The sequence below is a fragment of the Pristiophorus japonicus genome, chromosome 4 (assembly GCF_044704955.1).
Source record: "Pristiophorus japonicus isolate sPriJap1 chromosome 4, sPriJap1.hap1, whole genome shotgun sequence".
NCBI lineage: Eukaryota > Metazoa > Chordata > Chondrichthyes > Pristiophoridae > Pristiophorus > Pristiophorus japonicus.
Window position 1 is genome coordinate 119,438,176 of NC_091980.1, and position 20,329 is coordinate 119,458,504.

At 43.7% G+C, this 20,329-nt stretch overlaps 1 protein-coding gene across 1 annotated transcript; it reads left to right on the forward strand.

Annotated features, from left to right (window-relative positions):
- The first annotated feature begins 1,425 nt into the window (after positions 1-1,425).
- LOC139262157 (spondin-2-like) lies at positions 1,426-19,617 on the forward strand. The gene is made up of 6 exons (XM_070877300.1): positions 1,426-1,621; positions 2,756-2,965; positions 5,584-5,807; positions 6,699-6,890; positions 11,006-11,180; positions 19,224-19,617. The coding sequence occupies exons 2-6, from the start codon at positions 2,764-2,766 to the stop codon at positions 19,403-19,405; spliced, it is 975 nt and encodes a 324-aa protein (XP_070733401.1). The 5' UTR covers positions 1,426-1,621; positions 2,756-2,763; the 3' UTR covers positions 19,406-19,617.
- Positions 19,618-20,329: the final 712 nt, after the last annotated feature.

Sequence of the window (20,329 nt, forward strand, 5' to 3'; positions counted from 1 at the left end):
CTCCCTGTAAATCCAAAGTTCTTTGTCCTGAAAATCAGATCCTGAGATGTCTGAGCTCATTCATTGTGTCAGCTGTGGCTCTGTGGGTAGTACTCTCACCTCGGAGTCAGAGGTTGCTGGGTTCAAGTTCTACTCTAGAGACTTAAGCACAAAAATCTATGCTGACACTCCAGTGCAGAACTGGGGGAACGCTGCACTGTCAGGTGTGTTACCTTTCGGATGAGACTTTAAATCAAGGCCCTATCTGCTCGTATTTTGATGGTGAGCAGGGGAGTTCTCCCTGGTGTCCTGGCCAATATTTATCTATCAACCAACATCACTAAAACATTGCTGTTTGTGGAAGCTTACTGTGTGCTAACTGGCTGCTGCGTTTCCTACATTACAATAGTGACTACACTTCAAAATTACTTCATTGGCTGTAAAGCGTTTTGGGACGAACTGAGGTTGTGAAAGATGCTGTTTAAATGGGAGTCTGTTTTCTTTATGCCATTGTGCATGTTCCATGCTGTGTGTGCCATGTATCACGCATCACAGATACAGCCCACATGTATGATTATATCACAAATGCCTCTGATGCTCAGCAGGAAAAAGAAATAGGGATAGTGCTGATCCGCCCGGATATCAAATGATAAAGTGCAGGTGAAGTACCAACTGGGAAAGAGCAGTTCAATGCTGCCGGGTCCTCAGGTAAACATGGTGAACTCCTCAAGGAAAGGCAAGTAGGATCGAGAAGTAGTCCCTTATAAGGTGCTATAGGGTAAGCGTTTTGTATCCTCTACCAATCCAAGGATATTAGAGCTTTACTAATAGGTAACTCATTGCATTATCTACAACAAAAGATGCCCACCAGCCAGGTCACTGACAGTGAACAGTGTGACTGATCCCATTTGCCTTTCATTTGACTAATTTACATCTTTCGGATGAGACATTAAACTGAGGCCTCGTCTGCTCTCTCTCTCTTGAATGGACGTAAAAGATCCCATGGCACTATTTCGAAGAAGAGCAGGGGAGTTATCCCTGGTGTCCTGGCTAATATTTATCTCTCAACTAACATCACTAAAAGAGATGATCTGGTCATTATCACGTTTCTGGGACCTTGCTGTGCATAAATTAGCTGTTACATTTTCTATATTACAACAGTGACTACATTCCAAAAGTACTCAATTGGCTGTAAAGTGCTTTGGGATGTCCTGAGGTCATGAAAGCTGCTATAATAAATGGGTTTTTTTTGTATCTTCATATGTTAATATCTATCTTGTGATGTTTCTGTTTATTCGACCTGATCAGGATTTCTCCTTGTGTATCTGTATAGAGAGAGCTACAATGTGTGGTGAGTAACTGCGCAATGTGCGCATGGCATAACGAGATGTATCATTTTGATAAGGTCTTTTAACTGTGAATCACGCAGGTGGCGATGCTCATTTATGGTAACCTTGCAGAGGTCTTTTTTCTGTCTTCGCAGGAGGATATGGGTTAAATAGTCCCAGTTCCTTATTTTAAGCTCAAACAATGGCAAGTTAGAGATGCTATTGTCTGTAGAAATACCTCTGTGTTTGACATTAAATCCTGTAGTGCTTTTGAGTGGGTACAAAGTTGTGAAGAGGGAATTTCGTGCTTTAAGGTAAAACCACTGCACCCATTTCTCAGTAGATTACAGGGCAGGTGATCCACGTTGTGTAGTATCATCAGTTGTGGCATCGCTGGCGTGCATTTTCATCTTAACCACCCTAGGTGTTAAGCAGCACTTTGAGCGGAGCGGAGGGAAGGAGATTGGGAATGGAGGATGGTGCGAGAACCCACTGTGGAAACGAATGGAAGGAAAATCCATCGGGTTCTGTTAGGAACGTGCAATCCTTCCCCGCCAGAGTTCCCTTTCTCCGCTCCACCCAGGCGATGCTTAACGCCGAGGGATTAACGACGAATATCTACCTCAGAATGTTTTTAGCAAGATCTGATTGAAAAGGCGGATGCTAATGATTCTGAACCTCAAGATTTCTCAAAAATAATCTTTTGTCTTCTATGTACAGGAGAAATGTGTTCTTAAACGGTCCTGATTGTTGTCTTTCACTTTAGTTAAATGTGCTCGCAGTTATTACTCCTTGATTTGATTTTTTTAACTTTTAACAATATTCCTAATAAATACTGATTTACAGGAAAGCACCTGAAAAAATAACCCTAGGGTTTAATATTGACAATAAAAACGGACTTTAATCCTAATTGTCTGGGAATGATCTCGATGTTCAGTATCTCCGTACAAGCATTCAGTGACTGAACTTACCGCTATTGTGAAATAAACACCTCTCCAGCCTGAAGTGTGAGGGACACTTGAGGTGAGGAGAGCTGTAGGACACTAGGTACTGACCAAGATTATTCCAAAAAACGAGGAGATTCATTTCAAACTTTAAATTGGAGACACACCTCATCCCCGCAGAACACTGCTTTGAAAATGTTATTTTTTTTGTAAATAATTAGCTTCTTATTTCATCTCAATCGTTGATGTCAAGAAATGTTAGTTTTAAAAGGTGACAAAAGAACATTCTGCTCCCTCTCTGTTGAACCATTATTTCTTTACTTGTACTTTCTCCGCATCTTGTGCACCACTCCTGCCCTCTCCCCAAGGCCTCTTCTCTCACTTCTGCATGTCAGTGCGTCTAATTAATAACAGATTATGTTTTTACACAGGAGCCTGTTAATGAACGGAAGCAGTGTAATACAATGTGACATCATTTTTCCCCTTCCCCTCTCACGCACACAGGTAATGCAATGGAGCTTCTCATCTGTCTGTGGCTTTGGAATGTTCTGGAACTGTTCTCCCTCACGGCACCCACTGAGGGCCTCCCTGTCCTGCCCTGTTCATCTGAGGCTGCCTCATATTCACTGGTGTATAAAGGCAAATGGAGTCCCAGTGCCTTCCCGAAACAGTACCCACTGTACAGACCCCCCGCACAGTGGTCACCCCTCATAGGTAAGAGAAATGCCAAGCTAGACAATAACGGAAGAGCAGAGTATATGTGAATGAGAGGGGGCGGGGAGGTGGTGGTATAAGTAGCTAGGAAAATTAACACCCCTCCACATATAGAACGAAGCCTGCTTTACATAAAGGTGTAAGTGTATTGTATAGACACTTGAATTTAATTCCTCTCTCCACTGTTTTAGTGGAGGCACTAACCCTTTTATTTATACGCAGGTTACTACCTCCGTTAAAATAGTGGGGAGAGGAAGTTGAATACATTAAGTGTTGCTACGATAACATCGCTGACAGTAATTTCTACCCTACACGGAAGAAAAAGATGGAGCACCGACCCATTACCTCAGGTCCCCCCCCACCCTGCAGCGCTGTCCTGGGATTTCCTGGGAGTCCCGAAAGTTACAACATTGGCCCATTGCCAACCCAGCGAGACAATGAACATAAGGTGGAAGGGAATGTTCCCGTCTCCAGCTTCATTTTGGTCCGAGCGGAGGGGGTGCGTGAAGAAACCAGCTATTGGGACTCCTGCCGGGATCCCCGCAGACCCCGAGGTTTATGGGGCACCTAGGATGAACCCAGCGATTCAGCAATAACTGGTTTCTTAATATTTAAAGCCCACCTGGATGAGTACAAGTCCTCGGGGCGTTTTCTCTGCTGCTCTCACAAGGCAGTGATAGCAGCCAGAAACACCTCTTAGGCCTGCATCTGTGCATCTATTTCGCAAGGCCCAGGGGCTGGCAAATAGCTCAGAACTGGATCGTGAATGGACCTCATTCCTCATAGGTGCTGCCCACCTCAAGTATGCTAACTGTAAATCTTCCACGGGTGGCAGATGATCCAGTTAGTACGCAAATACTGAGAGGTAAATGATGATAAAAAGGTAGAAGCTGTTAAAATAGACAGAGAGGGGTAAATCGTGACTTTGGGCGATAGTGTAAAACAGTTGATAATGAGTCAGCAGTCCATTTTACATTTCTCCTCACAGATGTTGATGGAAATAAAAATCGGGAGAAATGTAAGAGGGGCTGCGAATACACTATGACCCGTTTTAGCCTAACGCACAGATTCGAGATCTGCCCCAGAGAAACTATCTTTAATCTTTCGGGAAAAAAAGCCCTCTGTTGTGATTTGTGGTATCGACAGAATGGACACAGGGACATACAGAAAATAAAACACCCATGATCCAGCTGACACAACTTACTTGCATCTTTACTGGACCTGGGTTACCTGCCCACATCTCCACTGGACCTGGGTTACCTGGCCCTCACCTCCACTAGACCTGGGTTACCTGAACTACACCACCACTGATCCTGGGTTACCCGAACTACACCTCCACTGGTCCTGGGTTACCTGAACTACACCTCCACTGGTCCTGGGTTACCTGCCCACACCTCCACTGGTCCTGGGTTACCTGAACTACACCTCCACTGGTCCTGGGTTACCTGTCCACACCTCCACTGGTCCTGGGTTACCTGAACTATACCTCCACTGGACCTGGGTTACCTGACCCTCACCTCCACTGGACCTGGGTTACCTGAACCACACCTCCACTGGACCTGGGTTATCTGGCCCACACCTCCACTGGACCTGGGTTACCTAGCCCACCCCTCCACTGGTCCTGGTTACCTGGCCAACATCTCCACTGGTCCTGGGTTACCTGGCCCACAACTCCACTGGACCTCAGCTACCTGGCCCACATTTCCAGTGGACCTCGGTTACCTGGCCTTCATCTCCACTGGTCCTCGGTTACCTGCCCACATCTTCACTGAACCTAGGTTACCTGGCCCATACCTTCACTGGACTTCGGCTACCTGCCTCTCATCTCAACTGGACCTGGGTTACCTGGCCCACACCTCTACTGGTCCTGGGTTACCTGAACTACACCTCCACTGGTCCTGGGTTACCTGAACTACACTTCCACTGGACCTGGGTTACCTGGCCCACACCTCCACTGGTCCTGGGTTACCTGCCCACACCTCCACTGGACCTGGGTTACCTGCCACATCTCCACTGGACATGGGTTACCTGGCCCACACCTCCACTGGTCCTGGGTTACCTGGCCCACATCTCCACTGGTCCTCAGCTACCTGGCCCACACCCAATGGACCTCGGTTACCTGGCCCATGCTTTCCCTGGTACTGGGCTACCTGGCCCACACCTCCAGTGGACCTCGGTTACCTGGCCCTCACCTTCACTGATCCTGGCCATCTCACTCAAATGGCCATGTGTGAGCCTAAACAGTGAATTACAACAGGCTATCAACCACTGAAGAGGAGAGCGGGGCAGGGGCAGAGGCATGGCAGCCCCGAGCCTGATCCTGTGCTAACTTGATGACCTCTTTTCCGGCAGGGATTTTGGGGATAGTGTTCAAGAATGGAAACAATAACTGATTGCCCCCTCCTTGCCCCAAGAGCATTAAGACTAACTGTGGCTCTCCTATTGCCACATTAGCTGAGACCACATAACGCAGACATTAACTGGGCATCGAACCTGGGACTTTCCCGGTTCAAGTGGTTTAGCTGCTAATCATCTTAATCAATTTACCCATCGAGGCGCTCACTCAATGATTTACTGAATGTTTTATGATGAGTTAATTGCTTAATTTTCCAATGCAGCTGTCACTCACAATGACCAGTACCAGCTATGGCAGTTGGATTCCCTGGCCAGCCCAGGAGTACGGGAATATGCAGAGACAGGCGCTAATGCTACACTGACACAGGAGACAGAAAAAGCAAAAAACAAAATGCACAGCATTGCTGAGTTCTTCAAGGCATCAGCCATTCCAAGTGGGATAGGACAGAGATCAATTAAACTAACAGTCTACCCAACACACCCACTGGTAAGGAATTAATCAAGCAATGTGTTTTGTCCATCAGGTGTCAGAAGAGAGTACAGTCATTGCAACTAGAACCTTGACAGCTGGCTTACTAATTTGAGCCTGGGGTTGGTGGAAGCATAGAAGCACTTGGAGAAATTGTACTGAGGTGCCAATGGGGGTGGCACAATGCCCAGTGCAGACCTGCCCATCTATTTGTCTTTGTGCACCTTTTAGATGCGCAGTGTGGCCCTTGGGAACTACACCTGAGATTTAATCACTGTTCCGATGAATGTTCAGACACCTCAAGCTGTTGATACTAACACAACTTGGTGTGCTGATTTAGGAGTTTTCCGCCAATGAGACAACAGCCCTATAAAAAAAACCCTTTCCAAACCTCCAGGCCCTCAAAAATTCAAACAGGTCAAACCAGTGAATGAGAAACAAACATAAATAGTCTTGAGTTGCTTGAGCTTTGTGGGCGGGTTGCCAGGGTTTGGGGGTACGTAGCTATAGTTTGGCTTCTGTAAATCTCAACCTGATACTTGAATTAGGCCAAATTCAGGTATAGGTAAATTAACACTAAATGATCTCATTCTGATCACCTTAAGTTTCAAAATTTGGCTTGATTCCTATCACCCTGTCTCAGCAAATAATGGTTAGGTTGAGGTCTGACATTTACCTGTAAGCAATGTAGTTAACGAACCACGAATAATGTTGCATCTCACTGAGTAATCTCTCCCTGAAATACAATTTGAATGCGCACTTTCTCTCCTTTTTCATGGCATTGTATAGGAATCAAATAAAAGTAATTGCGGGTTGAGGGCGGAGAGCTATTCTGAGGTGATGCGCTAATGAGTGGTACTATGGGGAGCTGTACCTCTCACTGTGGTTTACCTGTTGCTTATTCTTCAGCTGTCCTTCATGGTACGGATAGTCCCCAGTCCTGACTGGTTTGTTGGCAGTGACAGCATTATTCTGTGTGAAGGGAATCACTGGAAGGAGGAACTGACACTTGACCTTTACCCTTATGATGCTGGAACAGACAGTGGCTTCACCTTCTCCTCGCCCAATTTTGCAACAGTTCCACAGGACAAAATAACAAAGGTAATAAATGTGACTTTCGACCGCATGTTTGTAATTAGATTTGGGGCGCAAGTTGGATAGAGCAATGGCAATATGTGAGAGAAAAGGGTCAACTGCCTTGCAATCTTCACAAAGAAATACATTGTACATGGCTGGTGGCCTCTGTAATTCCACTTTATTAAGAGATCATGCTCAGCTATTGTGAGTTGTATCATGTGACTGTTTTCATCACTCTCCACTAGAGTCAACTTTTTTTTTTAAAGGGAGAAAATAAATCGATGAAACTCCAGCACAGGAATATTTAGATAAAGTTTAAACACATACCCAGAAACTTAGTGCCACTGAAACTTCCCTACATTACGAGGACCTGATTGCAACCGCTGGTATCATGATTCCCCCAGTAATACCCACCCACCAGCAGCCATGTAATAACTTGGCAGAGGCAGAAAAACAAATTTTAAAAAATTCTGACTCCCAAGGCGCTCAAAAACAAGTTCCAGTAGACCACAGTAACCATGAGGCACATCACTACATTAATAACATTACAGAGAATTCTAGACTCCATAATGTCACTGAGAGTGTCGGTCAATTTGTTAAAACTTATCCATGATGAATCCGAATTCATCTCCACTGATCAAAACCAATTACAAAGACACTTGGAGATTCAAATCCATCATTCATTCAAACCTATTCACCAGCCACAACCAGGGACTTGTCAAGCTCCCATTAGAATGCTTGCAGCAAATCTTCACTCACTGCACGAGCTGGCAACTTGTTCCAAAGGTCCATGACCCTCTTTGAAATGATAAAACTTCCTGACATCTATCCTAGTTCTATGATTATATACCTTATAGTGTCAGCTGTGGCACAGTTGGTAGCACTCTCGCCTCTGAGTCAGAAGGTTGTGGGTTTGAGTGTCACTCCAGAGACTTGCGCTGGAGCGCTGAGGAAGTGGTGCACTGTCGGAGGTGCCGTCTTTTGGATGAGATGTTAAACTGAGGCCCCCGCCTGCTCTCTCAGGTGGACGAAAAAGATCCCATGGCACTATTTTGAAGAAGAGCAGGGGAGTTATCCCCAGTGTCCTGGCCAATATTGATCCCTCAATCAACATCACTAAAACAGGTTAGTTGGTCATTATCACACTGCTGCTTGTAGGAGCTTGCCGTGCACAAATTGGCTGCTGCATTTCCTACATTACAACAGTGACTGCACTTCAAAAGTACTTCATTCGCTGTAAAGCACTTTGGGACATCCGGTGGTTGTGAAAGGTGCTATATCAATGCAAGTCTTTCTTTGACCTATCTAATTCGAATAGTCTATCCACATGGACATAGTCTAATACTTTCATGATTTAAAATACATCAAACAAATCTGCACTTTACTGCAGTAAAATGACAGCTCTCTAAAGTCGATTGTGCTGACTTTTAAACTCGGTATCAATCTAGTGGCCCTCCTCTGAACATTTTCTAGGGTTTCTATATATAATTTGACAAGGTGCCACATAAAAGGTTACTGCACAAGATAAAAGTTCACGGGGTTGGGGGTAATATATTAGCATAGTTAGAGGATTGGCTAACTAACAGAAAACAGAGAGTTGGGATAAATGATTGATTCTCTGGTTGGCAACCAGTAACTAGTGGGGTGCCGCAGGGATCAGTGTTGGGACCCCAACTATTTACAATCTATATTAACGACTTGGAAGAAGGGACTGAGTGTAACGTAGCCAAGTTTGCTGATGATACAAAGATGGGAGGAAAAGCAATGTGTGAGGAGGACACAAAAAATCTGCAAAAGGACATAGACAGGCTAAGTGAATGGGCAAAAATTTGGCAGATAGAGTATAATGTTGGAATGTGTGAGGTCATGCACTTTGGCAGAAAAAAATCAAAGAGCAAGTTATTATTTAAATGGAGAAAGATTGCAAAGTGTCGCAGTACAGCAGGGTACTTGTGCATGAAACACAAAAGGATAGTATGCAGGTACAGCAAGTGATCAGGAAGGCCAGTGGTATCTTGGCCTTTATTGCAAAGGGGATGGAGTATAAAAGCAGGGAAGTCTTGCTACAGCTATATAAGGTATTGGTGAGGCCACACCTGGAATACTGCGTGCAGTTTTGGTTTCCATATTTACGAAAGGATATATTTACTTTGGAGGCAGTTCAGAGAAGGTTCACAAGGTTGATTCCGGAGATGAGGAGGTTGACTTATGAGGAAAGGTTGAGTAGTTTGGGCCTCTACTCATTGGAATTCAGAAGAATGAGAGGTGATCTTATCGAAACGTATAAGATTATGAGGGGGCTTGACAAGGTGGAAGTAGAGAGGATGTTCCCACTGATAGGGGAGACTAGAACTAGAGGGCATAATCTTAGAATAAGAGGCTGTCCATTTAAAACTGAGATGAGGAGAAATTTATTTTCTCAGAGGGGTGTGGATCTGTGGAATTCGCTGCCTCAGAGAGCTGTGGAGAGCTGGGACAGTGAATAAATTTAAGACAGAAATAGACAGTTTTTCTTAAGCGATAAGGGGATAAGGGGTTATGGAGAGCGGGCAGGGAAGTGGAGCTGAGTCCATGATCAGATCAGCCATGATCTTATTGAATGGCGGAGCAGGCTCGAGGGGCTGTATGGCCTACTCCTGTTCCGATTTCTTATATTCTTATCATTGACAATGTGAGGGACCAAAACTGAACACAATGGCCCAAAATTTGTGGTAGGAGGCTTCCAACTGCAAACATTTCACAAAAGTACCTGGTGGTCCCAGAGGTTCAGAGACTTGTGGTCCTGAGCCTCTATGTGAAGGCCTTCGTAGGTGCACACGTATCCCAGAATCATATGGGTTTTGTACACATCACTGAGATCACATACGAACAACATAAGAAGGCCCTTTAGTTTCGGATGCGGTGGATCTGTCAAGATCGCAAGTTCCGGGTTTAAGCGCATTTGCTTCGCATACCGAAACCCGGAACATGCGGGGGCTCCACGACGCATGCGCACCTCATACTCGCCCGTGGGGAGCGCGATTTCAGGCCAAATATTCTAGGTGTGGCCTAAACAAGGTCTTGTACAAGGACACTATAGTGCTTTTTATTTTATATTGGATTGTCCAAGCAATACATCCTAATACTCTATTTGCTTTTGCTATAGCCTTGTGGCACTGGCTGTGAACCTTTAGCAACTCAGATACTGTAACACTTAGGTCTCTTTCTCACTCAACAGACTTTAGTTAAGACATGGTGGACATGTGCCTGGCATTAGCCCTACCAACTACATTTATCCACATTAAGTGATATCAGGGATGAGAGGCTTTAGTTAGAAGGAGACTAAAGAAAGATGAAGAGGAGATCTGATAGAGAAAATTCTGAGGGGCTTTGATAAGGTAAATTGGAACAACAATTTCCACTGGTCACTGAATCAGTAACTAGACAACTTAAGTTTAAAATCATCACTAAAGGTTTGAAAGGAAAGGTTAGGAGAATATTTCTTTATGCAGAAGGTTGTTAGGACATGCAGTGTTCTACCAGAAACAGTGATGGAAACAGAATCTATAGTAGCGTTTAAAGTAGAACTGGATAAATATTTGAAAATTTTAAAAAAACTTAAAAGATAAGGGGAAAGAACAGGGGAATTGGATTTATTGGATTACTGTTTCAGAGCACTGGCACAGGCACAATGGACCAAGTGACCTCCTTCTGTGCTGTAAATTTCTATGATATGGGAAGCATTTTTTGGATCAACTTGAAAAGCAACATTAATAACACCATAGGAAACTCTAGATTGCATTATCTCACTGAGAGTGCTGGCCAACATTTGTTGAAACTCATCCATGATGAATCCGAATTCATTTTCATTGATCTAAACCATTCACGAAGACTATTGCAGATTCAAACCCATCATTGATCCAAACCCATTGATCAAGCCTCTCATTGATCTAAACTCATCAATCTTCAGTTGTGAAAACCAGCTAGATCCAATCTCATTTTCCATGGCTCCAAATATATTTGACAAGAATTTATAGAAATGTATTACATGACAAAATGTATATGTTTTGAAAGTTGCAGAGGGCTCCCTCTCTCTGATCAATGGTTTCATTCTTGGATAACTCTAGTAACGCCAGCTTTTAAATGTTTGCCTCTTCCAGATAACATCGGCTTTTCCCAATCATGGCGCTAATTCATTCTACTACCCCAGACTCAGACATCTCCCACCGATGGCACGACTCACACTCCGGAAGCTAAAGAGATGGCAGTCGGTAAAAACACCCGCTATCAAGTTAAACTTCATACCTCGGGGCAGGGAAACAGAGAGATTTTCAGGTAGGACAGTCCCCCTGTCTGGAGCTGCTTTTTTCTTGGTGAAGGTGGGGTGTTTGCACGACCGGTTCTCAAAAAGTGCTGAGCCGGCAGCAATCCAAATATAAACCTGTGCGATTTGCTAGTGCCGACTAGCTAGTGTCCAGGGAGACCCGCTTGGAGTCGCTTTGCACCGCTTTATACTATAATCCATTTACATATTTGGACAGTCTCAGCTCAGTTCCAAGTGGGTGTGAGATCCCAGCACAAAATGACCCATAAATCACCTCTTTTGGACACTCACTCAAAGATTCATTTGACTATTTGGCCCTTCAAAACATGTATTGATGACGAAGGATTGCTAAATAAATAGCTCCTTCCAAATATGTAATGCAAACATCTAATGCCGAAGTTTAACGATATTTCAACTACCATAAGGATAAATGCAACATTCCATCGTAACGCTATCTCTAGTTTATTTTTGCTAAATAACTTCTTATACGAAGCATGTTAATTTTAAGACAGCAGCCAGCACAACAGCCAGTGGCTCAGTGGTAGCACTCTCACCTCTGAGTCAGACAATTGTGGGTTCAAGTCCCACTCCAGAGACAAAATCTAGGCCGACTGTCCAGTGCAGTACTGAAGGAGTGCTGAACTGCAGCATGCTTTTTGGATAAGATGTTAAACCGAGGCCCCATCTGACCTATGTAAAAGATCCTATGGCACTATTTCAAGAAGAGATGGGGAGTTCGCCTAGTGTCCTGGCCAACATTTATCCTTCAACCAACATCACAAAACAGATTATCTGATCATTATCACAGTGCTGTTTGTGGGACATTGCTGTGCACAAATTGGCTGTTGTGTTTCTGACATTACAGCAGTGACTACACTTCAAAAGTATTTCATAGCAGTAAAGCACTTTGGGATGTACTGCGGTTGTGAAAGGTGCTACATAACTGCAAGTCTTTCTTTCTTTTAACTGTCTTCTCTAAAATTTAGTGACTGGAAATGTATTTATCGAGGAAGTTCAATGGTCCTCCTATACTCAGCACAATGCACCCAAGTTGGGGGGTGGGGGGTGGGGAGGCGGGGGAACAGTATAACAGGATCTGTACAAAGTAGGCAGCACTTTTACATAATTTCTGGAGCTGCAGCTAGTTTATAATTACTGTACTGTGTCCCACAACATCCCACAGTCCGTAATCACGTTCACTGGGCATGTGGTGCTTCTACAGGCAACCAACGGAGCCCATTTCTGGTAAGTGCTGAGATGGCTGATCCCAGCTAAGGAAAGAATATAGATGGTGCATTTTGCCTCAGTGCCCCCTAATCCAGTGGGAGGGAGGGGGGGGGGAAGGGGGAGGGGAAAATCAAACAATGATATACCCTCCCCGCACCCCCACCCCGGCCCCACAAAGTGCCTGTCCACATCAGACAGGTACAGGATGGGACTAACTTGTGATGCCCGCCATAGTGGAATAGTCTGCTGTGTTCAAAGCCTAGGCTCATGCACGAAGAATGACCACTTGGGTGAAGTATTTTTTCTTTCTCTTTCTAACTATATTATAGCCTTATTATAAGAAGCTCCTCACTCAAAAGATAGGAGGTACAAGTAAGAAAAATACTTTTCAACCCTCTAGATCACCCTATTAATTAGATCCACACAGGCTAAGTTCATTTGCCTTCTTCGTCGGCACCAAGTTGGTATCCCTCTGTGCTCTGTTGAATCAGGAATCTGTCCAGTTCTGATCAGCTGGCCATATCTTAATGTCATCAGCAAATTTCCCAACATTGGTACAATATGTCCGGACATATTAATATATAAAAAAACACTTGGGGTGAAAGTCTATGGGCTGTTTGCTGTAACTTTGGTATACGACCCACAGAAATCCCAGATAAATGGTGTAATTGCCGTTTATACAGATTTTCTGCGGTTTCCTCGATTCTTCCCCCTCCCAAAGTGACTGAACGGGAGTACCATGGTGGAAATCTAGATGGTCGTATCTGATTGAGTCTGTCACACTTCAGACAACACACTTCAAAGTGTCAAAATTATGAATAAAAGAGGAAGAAAGGCAGTTTGTTTTCATGCTGGTTTCTTCTGACCTGGAGCTGAAAAGTTACAATCTGTAAACTTCCCTCACCAACAACAACTAATCCATAATTGATCTTTGGAAGTGCCTATTTACAATTATTGACCATAAAGGAACAGGCCAAAGTAAATACAGCTGCTCTTTAGCATGAAAATAATACGCTGTGTTACAGAATATCTTGTTATATGGTATGAATACATGGCTTAAGGAGTGGTGCAGAAGGGAGGGATTCAAATTCCTGGGACATTAGAACCGGTTCTGGGGAAGGTGGGACCAGTACAAACCAGACGGTCTGCACCTGGGCAGGACCAGAACCAATGCCCTAGGGGGAGTGTTTGCTAGTGCTGTTGGGGAGGGGTTAAACCAATATGGCAGGGGGATGGGAACCTATGCAGAGAGACTGAAGGAAGTAGAATGGGGCAGATGCAAAAGATAATCAGAAGAAAAGTAAAAGTGGAGGGCAGAGAAACCCAAGGCAAAAATCAAAAAGGACCACATTACAGCAAAATTCTAAAGGGGCAAAGTGTGTTAAAAAGACAAGCCTGAAGGCTGTGTGGCTCAATGCGAGGAGTATTCGTAATAATGTGGACGAATTTACTGCGCAGGCAGCAATTAACAAATATTATATAATTGGCATCACGGAGACATGGCTCCAGGGTGACCAAGGCTGGGAACTCAACATCCAGGGGTATTCAACATTCAGGAAGGATAGACAGAAAGGAAAAGGAGATGGGGTAGCGCTGCTGGTTAAAGAGGAAATTAACGCAATAGTAAGGAAGGACATTAGCTTGGATAATGTGGAATCTGTATGGGTAGAGCTGCGGAATACCAAAGGACAAAAAACGCTAGTGGGAGTTGTGTACAGACCACCAAACAGTATTAGTGAGGTTGGGGACAGCATCAAAAAAGAAATTAGGGATGCGTGCAATAAAGGTACAGCAGTTATCATGGGCGACTTTAATCTACATATAGATTGGTCTAACCAAACTGGTAGCAATACGGTGGAGGAGGATTTCTTGGAGTGTATAAGGGATGGTTTTCTAGACCAATATGTCGAGAAACCAACTAAAGGACTGGCCATCCTAGACTAGGTGATGTGTAATGAGAAAGGACTAATTAGCAATCTTGATGTACGAGGCCCCTTGGGGAAGAGTGACCATAATATGGTAGAATTCTTTATTAAGATGGAGAGTGACACAGTTAATTCAGAGACTAGGGTCCTGAACTTAAGGAAAGGTAACTTTGGTGGTATGAGACGTGAATTGGCAAGAATAGACTGGCAAATGATACTTAAAGGGTTGACGGTGGATAGGCAATGGCAAACATTTAAAGATCACAAGGATGAACTTCAACAATTGTACATCCCTGTCTGGAGTAAAAATAAAACGGGGAAGGTGGCTCAACTGTGGCTAACAAAGGTAATTAAGGATAGTGTTAAATCCAAGGAAGAGGCATATAAATTGGCCAGAAAAAGCAGCAAACCTGAGGACTGTGAGAAATTTAGAATTCAGCAGAGGAGGCCAAAGGGTTTAATTAGGAGGGGGAAAATTGAGTATGAGAGGAAGCTTGCTGGGAACATAAAAACTGACTGCAAAAGCTTCTATAGATATGTGAAGAGAAAAAAATTTGTGAAGACAAATGTAGGTCCCTTGCAGTCAGAATCAGGTGAATTGATAATGGGGAACAAAGAAATGGCAGACCAGTTGAACAAATACTTTGGTTCTGTCTTCATGAAGGAAGACACAAATAACCTTCCAGAAATACTAGGGGACCAAGGGTCTAGTGAGAAGGAGGAACTGAAGGAAATCCTTATTAATCGGGAAATTGTGTTTGGGAAATTGATGGGATTGAAGGCGATAAATCCCCGGGGCCTGGTAGTCTGCATCCCAGAGTACTTAAGGGAGTGGCCCTAGAAATAGTGGATGCATTGGTGATCATTTTCCAACAGTCTATCGACTCTGGATCAGTTCCTATGGACTGGAGGGTAGCTAATGTAACACCACTTTTTAAAAAAGGAGAGAGAAAATGGGTAATTATAGACCGGTTAGCCTGACATCAGTAATGGGGAAAATGTTGGAATCAATTATTAAAGATGAAATAGCAGCACATTTGGAAAGCAGCGACAGGATCAGTGCAAGTCAGCATGGATTTATGAAGGGGAAAATATGCTTGACAAATCTTCTAGAATTTTTTGAGGATGTAACTAGTAGAGTGGACAAGGGAGAATCAGTGGATGTGGTGTATTTGGACTTTCAAAAGGCTTTTGACAGGGTCCCACACAAGAGATTGGTGTGCAAAATTAAAGCACATGATATTGGGGGTAATGTACTGACGTGGATAGAGAACTGGTTGGCAGACTGGATAAACGGGTCCTTTTCAGAATGGCAGGCAGTGACTAGTGGGGTGTCGCAGGCCTCAGTGCTGGGACCCCAGCTATTTACAATATACATCAATGATTTAGATGAAGGAATTGAGTGTAATATCTCTAAGTTTGCAGATGACACTAAGCTGGGTGGTGGTGTGAGCTGTGAGGAGGATGCTAAGAGGCTGCAGGGTGACTTGGACAGGTTAGGTAAATGGGTAAATGCATGGCAGATGCAATATAATGTGGATAAATGTGAGGTTATTCACTTTGGTGGCAAAAACATGAAGGCAGAATATTGTCTGAATGGCGACAGATTAGGAAAAGGGGAGGTTCAACGAAATCTGGGTGTCATGGTTCATCAGTTATTGAAAGTTGGCATGCAGGTACAGCATGGCCTTCATAGCTAGGGGATTTGAGTATAGGAGCAGGGAGGTCTTCCTGCAGCAATACAGGGCCTTGGTGAGGCCTCACCTAGAATATTGTGTTCAGTTTTGGTCTCCTAATCTGAGGAAGGACGTTCTTGCTATTGAGGGAGTGCAGTGAAGGTTCCCGGGATGGCAGGACTGACACATGAGAAGAGACTGGATTGACTGGGTCTGTATTCACTGGAGTTTAGAAGGATGAGAGGGGATCTCATAGAAACATATAAAATTCTGACGGGACTGGACAAGTTAGATGCAGGAAGAACGTTCCTGATGTTGGGGAAGTCCAGAACCAGGGGACACAGTCTAAGGGTAAGGGGTAAGCCATTTAGGACTGAGATGAGGAGAAACTTCTTCACTCAGAGAGTTGTTAACCTGTGGAATTCTCTACCGCAGAGAGTTGTTGGTGCCAGTCGTTGGATATATTCAAGAGGGAGTTAGATATTATCCTTTCAGCTAACGGGATCAAGGGGTATGGAGAGAAAGCAGGAAAGGGGTACTGAGGTGAATGATCAGCCATGATCTTATTGAATGGTGGTGCAGGCTCGAAGGGCCAAATGGTCTACTCCTGCATCTATTTTCTATGTTTTTATGTTATATGGTCAGGAGTGTGATGGAATATGCACCTAGATAGATAAAGTCTGCAGGCGCTTAGGAACACCATCACCTCCAAGTTCCCCAAGTCATACATCACCCTGACTTGGAAATATATCGCCGTTCCTTCATGGTCGCTGGGTCAAAATCCTGGAACCTCCTACCTAGCATCATTGTTCGAGTACTTTCACCACACGACTACAGCGGTTCAAAAATAAATCTCACTACCACCTTCTCAAGTGTAACTAGGGATGGACAGAAATGTTGGCCGTGACAGCGACACCCATATCCCAAGAATGATTTTATTTTTTTAAATGGTGTAGCGCTGCTGTTGCTATAGTGTATCATCCCAAGCTGTGCCACGAGAGTGGCTAGTTGCTGTCAATTGTGTAGAGGAGCGGAATCAGCCATGCGGAAGTCGATTAGGGGAAAAGTGTTTTTCATTTATTAACAGGCAGATCAATTTAGTTACATCCTCTATTTGCAGTATTGTTTCTAAAACTACTCTTATGGCCTCTGTACTCTTTGTCTGCCCACAGATAATTTTCTCTGAAGTATTCAGACTTGCTAGTCTACAGCTCGACCCATTCTCCAGTCCTCTATTTATGGAAATGCTAAAAATATTGGCCTGAGTCTCGTTGGTCTCCTTCATGATTTTTTGAGTGTATCCCATCTGGTCTGGGTGTCCTGTGTTGTTTAATGCTTCATAACACATGTATTAGGGAGCTCCACATATGTTATAAATTCTGAACCAGAATCACTGGACTATGCCCAGAACTCTATTTGTGATTAATTTGACACAGCTGTAACTTCATGGTTTCCTGTAATACTGGTACCTAACTTACCCCTTAATGAATTCAAATGGTCTTGAAACATTTTGTAACATTACAAAATGTGCTGGACAATCTTCTGCTGCTTTCAGTGATCTACTTTTTAATCTCCTTTTTGCCGCCACTATAGCATTTTGTCTCCCCCTTCCTCCTTGTTGGGGTGTAGTTCTACACAGCTCCTCTGATACCTCCAAGTGCCCATTCTTCATGTCTAGGCAATGACTGATGACAGGTGACCATATCACCAAGAGCATCGCAGTCCAGTCAACAACAACTTACATTTATATAGTGCCTTTAACATAGTAAAATGTCCCAAGGCACTTCACAGGAGTGTTATCAGACAACATTTGACAACAAGCCACATAAGGAGATAATAGGACAGGTGACCAAACGTTGGTCAAAGAGGTAGTTTTAAGGAGTCCAGTCCTGCCCTTACCTGATACCCGCACACACAAGTATCTTCTAGCAGAAGTCACTGGATAGTGATTGGTAGTGGGAATCCTGGCTTATTTTTTCCTCCTCTTTAACTTAGATGGGCCGAAGCCAATTGTTAAGGCCCAAATACTATATGATTGGGATCAATAACCCAGTGCTGGCCAGGAATTTAACCTGATTACGTATTATATAGAATAGAAGACACAGATGAATTGTTGATTATAATGAGAGATGGACTATTCCACAATTATTTGACAATTATTTGTCTGCTTTGACAGGCAAACAAATTTAGATGCAGTCAGATTTATATACCCATTTATACTGTGGCACTGCTTGCAGTGGAAGCTGTCCTGTGATAGGTTGCAGATGCCTAGATTCCAAATTTATCTTATTTCAACTATGGGATGAATTTTTATGTGCTCAATTGCTCCAAAATCGCAATGGTGGCTTTACCATTTCTATTGCTCACCTTCCCTGATGTTGCCAGAATGTCGTTACAGGCCAGCAATGTTAACATCTGGCCGGAACCAAGGTAAAAATCATGGCGTTATTAATAGCCATCACTACTGATGGTGTTTTTCCCCAGGAGGCAGAGAACAAAACTGCTCAGAATCACCGCAATAATATAAAGAGTGTAATAAAATAAGCACAGTGGTATAGTGTGATGGGGCAACGCATGTCCTCACAGGTGTAATACACATACCTACAGATGACCAAGATCTGAAGAGTTACACCACAGACGTGTCATAGAATCATAGAATTTTATAGCATAGAAGGAAGCTATTCAGCCCATCGTGTCTGTGTTGGCTCTAACCAATTAGTCTCTGTCCCCTGCCCTTTCACCATAGCTTGCAAATCTTTCCTTTTCACGTAATTTCCAATTGCCTTTTGAAAGTTACTATTGAATCTGCTTCCATCACCCTTTCAGTCAGTGTATTCCAGATTATAACAACTCATTGCATTAAAAAAATTCTCCTCATCTCCTCTCTGGTTCTGTTGCCGATTGTTTTAAATCTGTAATCTCTGGCTACCAATCCTCCTGCCAGTGGAAACAGTTTCTCCCCATTTACTCTATCAAAACCCTTTATCATTTTGAAGAACTCTATTAAATCCCCCCTTAACCTTCTGGGCTCTAAGCAGAACAATCTATTTCACTGCATATTTGTGGTCATGTTAGTTGGATAGTTGCTCTTATAATAGTGGGTTACAATGCTGTTGTGTTGCTGTGCAGGTGGGTTGCTGTGCAGGTGGGGGTTACATTTTGTGGTGAATGAGCCTCCAAGAACAGGTTCACACTGATTTCTATTTGGTCATACTTTTACTTACAGAAACCCCTCTGGATTGTGAGGTTTCCACCTGGTCCTCTTGGAGCCCGTGCAACAGAGAATGCAATCAGTTTGGTACCAGGCGCAGGACACGTTTTATCCACACAAAGCCTTCCAACAGCGGAGCTCCATGCCCGGAGCTGGAGCAGGAGAGGAAGTGCATTCCCAGGAACTGTTTCTGGTGATGTCTTTAGATATGTGACTGATGGTGTTGCTGTTGGATGACCACATTTTCTGTCCTGTAGGTCACAGTGAAGAGTTTCCACCAGTGGCTGATGAGTGTTTAAGAACATAAGTATTTTTAGGAATGGAAGGAGGAGCCAATAAGCTCATCTCTTTTTGATTGTCCTCAACGGTTTCCCATCCATCTTCTCATCATGTCCCTCAATCCCTTCTCTCTCCAGATACACAATTAAAGGTCTTTTGAACCCATGTATATTGTCTGCTTCAATGGCCTTCTCTGATCATTTATTCCACAAGTCTGTTGGATGAAAGGTTATCACTCTGAGCCCCCTAAATGTTAACTTGAGTCCCTTGGTTCTTGAACCCTTCGTAATTGTGAACAATTTGCTTGAAACAATGTGTAAATTATCTTGAAAAATATTGAAAACTTCAATTAGCTCAGTTCAAAGTCTCCTCCTTACCATTCAAACGAAAACATGTTTGTCTGAGTAGAACTGTGATACACCATTAGTCAGACTATATGATGAATTAAGTCATGAAGAATTATTAAAGAGCGAACCGGAGAATTGGATAGATACTTGAAAAAAGAAACATTTGCAGGGTTATTGGGAAAGAGCAGGGGAGTGGGACTAATTGGCTTTTTCAAACAGCCAGCACGGGCTGAATGGCCTCCTTCTGTGCTGTATGATTCTATTCTATCATCAGAGGCCCTTTTAAAAAATATAGATGAGGAGGTGACCAGATATCGCAGGACAGTCCCGATGTTAACTAATCGGCAGATAACCGGTTTGGAACCACTTAATGTCCTGTACCTGGGTATTTATATGCACCAATGTCCGCCCTCTCCTTCTCCCTGACACCTGTTAAATATCCAGTAACTAGCTCCTCCAATGGGCTAGTGGACAAAGACACTGCTCAGTGTAGTT

Coding starts and splice junctions, on each gene's coding strand:
- LOC139262157 (XM_070877300.1), top strand. CDS start 2,764: ATGGAGCTTCTCATCTGTCTGTGGCTTTGGAATGTTCTGGAACTGTTC. Junction 2,966..5,583: donor ACAGTGGTCACCCCTCATAG/GTAAGAGAAATG, acceptor TTTCCAATGCAG/CTGTCACTCACAATGACCAG. Junction 5,808..6,698: donor TCTACCCAACACACCCACTG/GTAAGGAATTAA, acceptor CTTATTCTTCAG/CTGTCCTTCATGGTACGGAT.